Source organism: Chondrus crispus, genomic scaffold, assembly GCF_000350225.1.
Source record: "Chondrus crispus Stackhouse genomic scaffold, scaffold_354, whole genome shotgun sequence".
Taxonomy (NCBI): Eukaryota; Rhodophyta; class Florideophyceae; order Gigartinales; family Gigartinaceae; genus Chondrus; species Chondrus crispus.
The window spans coordinates 48,666-55,436 of NW_005179248.1; the positions used below are offsets into that span (position 1 = coordinate 48,666).

Here is a 6,771-nt window from a genome sequence, read left to right on the forward strand (position 1 = left end):
GCAGGAAGATGAGCCTCACGCCCAGGCCCAACCGCTTCTCCAGGTTTGTGGGGTCGGCCAGTGGCGCGGACGCCCTGGATGCGCTCGCCGCTGTCGCCTCCTCCGCGCCGCACTCGCCCGCCGTGTCAAGGTCTGCGTCGGCGGCCAGGACAGGTTCTAATGTCCCGGCTACCCCTATTTCCTCCGGCTGTGCGTCTGTGCTTTGGCTAAAGAAACTCGCCCAGGAGCGACCGGAGACGGAGGACGAGGACCACTTTTTCGACTGCACATCGAAAGATATGCCCACGACCGACGCCATGATGCGTGTTTTGAAGACCGACGACGTCTGGCTTAACATTGTCAACACCACACGTGCCTTGTCCGATAAACTGGCCGAGAAAACACCGGACCTTGCGGGGCCTGACCGGAAGAGGGAAGCCATGGCTGTGTTTTTCGCAGCTTTCGAAAGCATTCTCCTGAGAGAAGACGCAAGACTCAAAGCGAAAAAAGAGAAGCCTTGGGTCATTGACAACCTGGGGAGGGCCACATCCATCCACAAGAGCCTTTTGCTCTGCTCGTGGGAGATTACGTCAGCCTCATATGGCAGGAGAGATTTGACTGTTTTCAATGCCGCCATTGAAGCGTTTGAGATTCCAGCCTTCGATATTCTCAAGATTATCGAGCCTTTTGCTCGCTTGCCTGATATGCCAAGGCCGCTGGCAAGTCATATCAACCTTTGCGGAGTCAGGGTTCTCGAATGCATGGCCTGGACACCTGGGTCCAAACTAGTGAAAAATCTTCGAGCTAGGTCCCTAGAAGTCGCGTCAAAGAAGAGCACGAAGCAAGCCTCGGAGAATGGCAAAGACACAAATGGGGCAGCAGCTGCAAGCAAAGAAGAGGAGGCCAACAAGCAAGACCCTCCGGTCCCAGAAAACGCAACGCGCGAGTTTGCGCTCGAATTCTTCTTCAAGAAACTGCTCTCTGTGGCTTCTGACAGAGCACAAGAATTGCTCATTCGCCTCGGCATGGATCTCATTGCCGAGCCCGTGTGGGCAGCGATAAAACATGCCGTTTGGGAAAAGTGGCATTTGATGGTGGACAGGCACATTGACCAGATCATCATGTGCTGCATCTATGGCGTTGCAAAAGTGGGAATGTATGAGCTCAAGTTTAGAGACATCATTCAAGCGTACCAGACTATGGCCCATGTCCGCGAGTCGTCGTTTTCTCACTACCTCCCAGGAGTCTTCCGGACCGTCTCCCTCAAGTCTCACCTTGACCTGATGCCGTCTGGGGATACGAGCCCCCCTCGGCCTGCTAGGAATGGGGATGTCAAAGGGGACCGAGGTGATATTATCAAGCTTTACAACCAGGTATTTATCCATGCGATGAAGTCTCACATCTTGGCGTTTCAAGTCCGGAATGGCTCTCCAACCAGCAGGTCAGTCAGAAACTCGGTTGCCTCAGCCGCGTCGCCTGATTTACAGAGAAATCAATCGACGAGTGCCACTTCAATGCGCGGCTCGTGTAGCGAGAGCTCGGCAGCGGGCACTGCGGAGGGCAGTCATTTACGCGACGAAAACAAGGATCCGTTGAACGACAAGGTAATGAGTTCCCCGATGCGCGTGTTGCTCCCGCATGCTTCTCCGCGACGAATTGGTAGGGTCACAGTGTCCCCAATGAGCCCGGGTGGGAGGTCCCTTGTCGCAATTCGTCAGTCTCCCGGAAGGACAGGTGCTGGGTCTATAATAGGAAGTATGACGCCCGGTACTCGAAAGCTGTACGCGTTTGGCGAGAGCCCCGTCCGAAGCCTCGATAGGATCAACAGGTCTCTTGTCCAGGATTCCTCTGGTGGCATGTCAGGACGAAACATCAGCCGCAGAGCTGTCCCTCTCAGCTTTGAAGGCAGCGGGGTCGGACAGAGAACAGCTTCTGTGCGGAGGCGCTTTGCTGATGTGCTTAGTAAGCGGTCATTGCGGCAAACAATGACCTCTGTGCGGTTCGGTTCTGTATCGGAAGGAACACAAAGTGTGGCGAGTGGTTCCGACGCAGTTTTTAGATCCAACGGTTTGGAGGGTCGAGGCACGGTGAAGGATGATGAAAGTGCCAAGGCTGGTGCATGACGATATACTTGTTGCCATAGACTACTGTACGTTATTTAGCTTCTGCATGTTGAGATATCCACAGTATTTATTATATACAAATGCCAGAACGAGACCTTATTGTGGTTGACTTAATGATAATCAAGAGTTGAGTTCAACTTCGTGTCCATGTATCCATTGTGATTGCCTTTCCCGTGAAATGCGTGACCAACTGGATTCCCTCGGATAAACCACCGCCGTTCCATTGCGCTCGGTGCGTTTGATAGCTCATGCGGCTCCCCAAGAATCGACATATATGGCAGTCGCATTAAAACTTCAATCCATAAGGCTTGTCACTCACCAGTGTCGCTCATGAATGGCATATTGGCGGTCCACTTGTTGTTTGTGTTTACAACCTCGAAAACATTAATAACATTTTCGGAAGCTTTCCGCACAATGTCTTCAGGGAAATAAGAGCAGAAGGGGGAGGTGCAGAGGACACTTTCGCAAGCGCCATTAGGACACACGCTGCCCATCATAAAGAAGATGAGAAACATCAACTGAATACTGTACGGTAGAGGCAGCGAGGATATCAAATAGTAAAAATCCTCTGCGATGTGGACCATGATCGTGTGATTTTCTGCGACGTTGGCATTGCCTCAAACAACCCTCGTTTTCCTCGATTCTGCAGGATGCCCATGTTCGTTCGAGGATGGACTTTGGACATCTAGAGGGCCTACCCTGTATACCAAACAAGTCCCGATGAGCATAATTTCAGAGAGAATAAGACTACTTGTCGGGATTCACGGCAAAACTGCATGAAGGGAAGGGTTACATTCTCATAACAGCTCAAAGGTCTGCGCATCATATGTAGTGTGTTAAGTGGATTTATAGTACGAGCAATTCTTGTTGCTAGAACAGGCAACTTTGGTCAGAACCGTTCCTTCTTCACACTGTTTCCAGTCACGGCATAAATAATGGGGACATTTCGCGTTGAAGAAGGATCGATAGAAATATATACTTTTGATATGCTTGCAGGTAGAGATACCATTGGGTAGGCAAACCACGTGCTAGTTTTAAGCCCCTTGTATATTTTCGGCGGTCGAAGCTAATAGAATCAATCTAGCTACAGCAGAATCATCCCGAAAACCATACTGGTTCATTCAGTATTCTCGATGTCAATGAGTCTTGCATGAACTTCGTCCTAATGTTTTCCAGTACCAGAACCAAGCTTCCAGAGTGGATAAGAACTGCAGTTTGATATAGACTATTTGCACGTTGTTGTGGAGCACGCCCCATTTTGTTGGACACAGCGATAGGGCTGGGGCTGACATCCCATTTATTGTCTGCTCCGATAAGCTATACAGAATGAAACCATGAAGCGCTCTCCGAGATCAGTAAGGTGCTCAGGGAATGATTCTAAAAGTCAGGTCCTCAGCCACCGAAGCTACGAGACCGGTTGAAACATGAGAGTTGGTGACATCATTTCCTGTTCCAGCATTTCCCGTTCCAGCATTTCCTGTTCCAGCTCAGAGAAGTTTTGAAAAACGCCACGGAACACATCTTGTTCGGGATGCATTATCTCAATGGAAGAGAGCTAGATACTATTCCAGCCAAAACGGTCGTTCCGGCGATCCAGATGGAGCGGCATCTCTCATTTTGCATGACAGAGCGTTTTCCGAGAATATCGCACAGAGCAAAACTCCGATAGCCTACCAAGGATGAATACCGGGATTAACTTACCCAGACGTGCGTGCGCTTATTCAAGGAATGCCATGGAAAAGCGTCGATAAGACATGTCTTTCTCACCGCAGGCCCTTTCGCAAGCCCGCGACACTACTCTCTTCAGGCCACCTCCTCACGTAAACGATTTACTTCTCGCTGTGCTTAAGAATTTACAGGTGAGCGTTTAGTGTTCGTACCCCATATTACCAAGGACTCGTGTGCTGCCCTTTCTACGCCACATCGACGAAACATCGTTAACGAAATTCCACTGGATTCTGACTTAAGAAGTGCAGTGCATCGCAGGTCACCCCTGGTATTGAATCTCTCTCTGAATACCTCCGACGAAGCATTCCCATATTGCATAAATACCTGATAAAATGATCAAAAATGAGGTCTATCCGAGGAAGTCTCCTTCTGCTGCAAACTCCCGTTCAGGGATGACCATTTGATTTCGTTTCCGTCGAGCTCTCAGTGTGATATAAAAAAGAGCAAACAAGACGCCTACGATAAGTCCAACCACAGCGCCGATGACTCCGGAAGCCACTTTTGTGCCTGTTGCGCATTGGGCTTGAGCATCTTCGGATTCCTCGCTCGTTTCTTGCGTTCTCGAAACCTTGCAAACATTAGCTGAGCTGGCGCAGTCTTCACAAAAAGACTTCTCTCCCAGGTCATCCAACGCTACTAAGCGCTCCATGTCCGCAAATGTGCACCCTTCATCAGCCTCTGTGCACGGTTGTCGTCCAATTGCAAAGGGGGTGAACTCCACGTCAGCGTCTTCGTTCCTTTCGCTGTATCCTTCCCACCATTTGAGTTTCATGACTGGCCCTTTGCTATCATCGCTATCATCGCTGTGCAACTCGAAAATGATTGCGGCTCCAAATCCTGGAATTTTGTCCGCCGGGAATTCGTTTCTGTCTGAGTTCTTCTCACGGAGGGAACCGAGAAGTGTTAGAAGGGTGGGATAGTGAGCTGAGTACTCGACAATACGGTGATTTGGTTTCTTGTCGCCTGACTTCTGCATTCTTCGAGCTTGCCCCATAATTGTTCTGAGAAGGCCGCCGGCAATGTGGATGTTATGAACGCCGAAGTCGTACTTACGAGTCTCGTGCCAGTCAGCTAGATCCCTGAGTCGCGTGAGCTCCTCATCTGACAGTTTGTCGACACCTTGGAGCTCGGGTGAATCTTCCTTCCACTTCTCCTCGCCGTAACCATCATTATGTATAATTAGATAGCGGTCATACACTGCCCAGACGTTGAAGAATGAGGCCTTCGCGTCGTCATCTTTATAGTCATCAAAGTTCTTTGCGATTCGTATGACGAAATCGTCATTGGTCTCTGACTGTCCTTCTGGCTTTTCCTTCTGTTTGTTTTTGAATTCCTCTGAATCTCGAAACTCTGCGAAGCGCTCATCTAAAGCGGGACACAAGGAATATCCGCGGAGTATCCAGTCATTCCGCTCTTCCTCGAAGACAAGGGGGACAAGGGGGACAAGTTTTTCGTCTGGATAGACGGCATCGAGGAAGGCCCGTGAGCTGAGGATAGTGCGGTACAGGTTTGATGTTCGGGCGATAATGTCGCGCCCTGTCGGAGTCTCGGCAATGTCGACAATACTAGAAGCGCTATTGATATATGTCTTGCGAACGTATGTACCGAGCTCTTGGAGCTGGGCAACGCCATCTGGGTAGAGACTGATCGGACGGGTTTCGTCTGAAGTATTTGTTGGGTTCTTGCGGAGAGGAGGACGTGCGCCGTGACGGTGGATGATCTGTACTTGGATGACTTCTGAGGATGTGGGTCTGCAGAAGAGGAGGGCGAGAAGGAGGAGGACGAGTGATATGGACAATGAAGGGAACATAGTGTGGCCAGCAGAGGCGGTTAGACGCATAAAGCAGAGAGCAAGGAGGCGATGAGAGACATGTGTGTGCGTGCAAATCAGCGAATGTTTGAGGAGAGGAGCGGGGTGAGGGACTTTCAAAGGGAGGGCAGGGTTGATTGCGCCCTGAGAGGTCGCCAGGAGATGAAAGAGTGAAGATGTATGCGCCAGTCGTTGCTCATGTGCTTGTGCTCCGTGCATGCGGGGGACAAGTCTTGCAACCGATTCGCTACCGCAATTCAATTGCCCCTCAATGCGCTCAATGAGGGCTGTGACAGCGACAGCTGTGACAGCGACACGGGGCGGCCCGCTTGCATAGGCCAAATGACCTATTCAGCGATCTCATGTTAAGCTTTTGTGGTGGTCCTATTGGAGTGCACTGCAAGACATGTCCTCGTAACGTACCGGTACAACACGTGTCGAACGAAACCCCTTTTCAAGACATTATCAAGACATCATCAAGACATTGTTGATTGTCTGCCCCACCCGCCTGATTCAAGTTAACACTTGCTGCTACAGTGTAGCCTTTGGATAATAGTTAGTGCCTTGCCACTAAACGCCGCGCTGCTGCCTATTACCCTTGGGTAGCGCAAAGCGATTATCAAGTGCATGCAACAACTCCCCCGCCCCCCCTCCGTGTATAAATTTAAACTGTAAGCAGTGGCAGCAAGTAACTAGTAAAAGTGGTATGGGAATGGGGCCAAATTATTACTGTACCCTCCCTCTACCGTGCACATGAAGAGCAGATGCTCAATTTCGCATTTTAGTGCTGTATACAGCTACAACAAAACATTCACACGGACGTTTAGCATATGTATGTGTATGTATGTACAGTATGTGTATGTGTATGTGTATGTATATGTATATGTATGTGTATGTATGTCCCCGCGTATACTAATTTCCGTGTCTGTCTGTCTGTGTGTTTGTGTATGTGTGTTCGTGCGCTCCCGCACGGGTTCTCATTGGCGCACGGGGGCGCTGCGGCGACAAGTGGCGGCCACGCGGACACGTGTAGAAAGCGGCGGGGCCGTGATTTAATTTCATTTTTTACTACAGTGACAAGTGTACTGTGCGGACTGGGGGCGGCCTGGCCTCAGGCCAGGCCGCTACTGG

At 50.3% G+C, this 6,771-nt stretch overlaps 3 protein-coding genes; 2 read left to right on the forward strand and 1 right to left on the reverse strand.

Annotated features, from left to right (window-relative positions):
* The first annotated feature begins 8 nt into the window (after positions 1-8).
* On the forward strand, positions 9-2,102 carry CHC_T00010328001 (similar to Retinoblastoma-associated protein). Its single transcript, XM_005717876.1, has one exon. The coding sequence runs from the start codon at positions 9-11 to the stop codon at positions 2,100-2,102; it is 2,094 nt and encodes a 697-aa protein (XP_005717933.1).
* Positions 2,103-3,633: 1,531 nt separating this feature from the next.
* Positions 3,634-3,771, forward strand: CHC_T00000493001 (hypothetical protein). The gene has a single exon (XM_005717877.1). It carries the CDS (start codon positions 3,634-3,636, stop codon positions 3,769-3,771), a length of 138 nt encoding a protein of 45 aa, XP_005717934.1.
* A 136-nt stretch (positions 3,772-3,907) lies between these two features.
* CHC_T00000494001 (hypothetical protein) lies at positions 3,908-5,859 on the reverse strand. XM_005717878.1 is given in 2 exon segments: positions 3,908-4,179; positions 4,180-5,859. 1 exon segment carries the CDS (start codon positions 5,857-5,859, stop codon positions 4,180-4,182), a length of 1,680 nt encoding a protein of 559 aa, XP_005717935.1. The 3' UTR covers positions 3,908-4,179.
* Between the last annotated feature and the right edge of the window lie 912 nt (positions 5,860-6,771).

What these genes read in the sequence shown, in the direction of transcription:
- CHC_T00000493001 (XM_005717877.1), top strand. Translation starts at nt 3,634, where the DNA reads ATGCATTATCTCAATGGAAGAGAGCTAGATACTATTCCAGCCAAAACG.
- CHC_T00010328001 (XM_005717876.1), top strand. Translation starts at nt 9, where the DNA reads ATGAGCCTCACGCCCAGGCCCAACCGCTTCTCCAGGTTTGTGGGGTCG.
- CHC_T00000494001 (XM_005717878.1), bottom strand. Translation starts at nt 5,859, where the DNA reads ATGCACGGAGCACAAGCACATGAGCAACGACTGGCGCATACATCTTCA.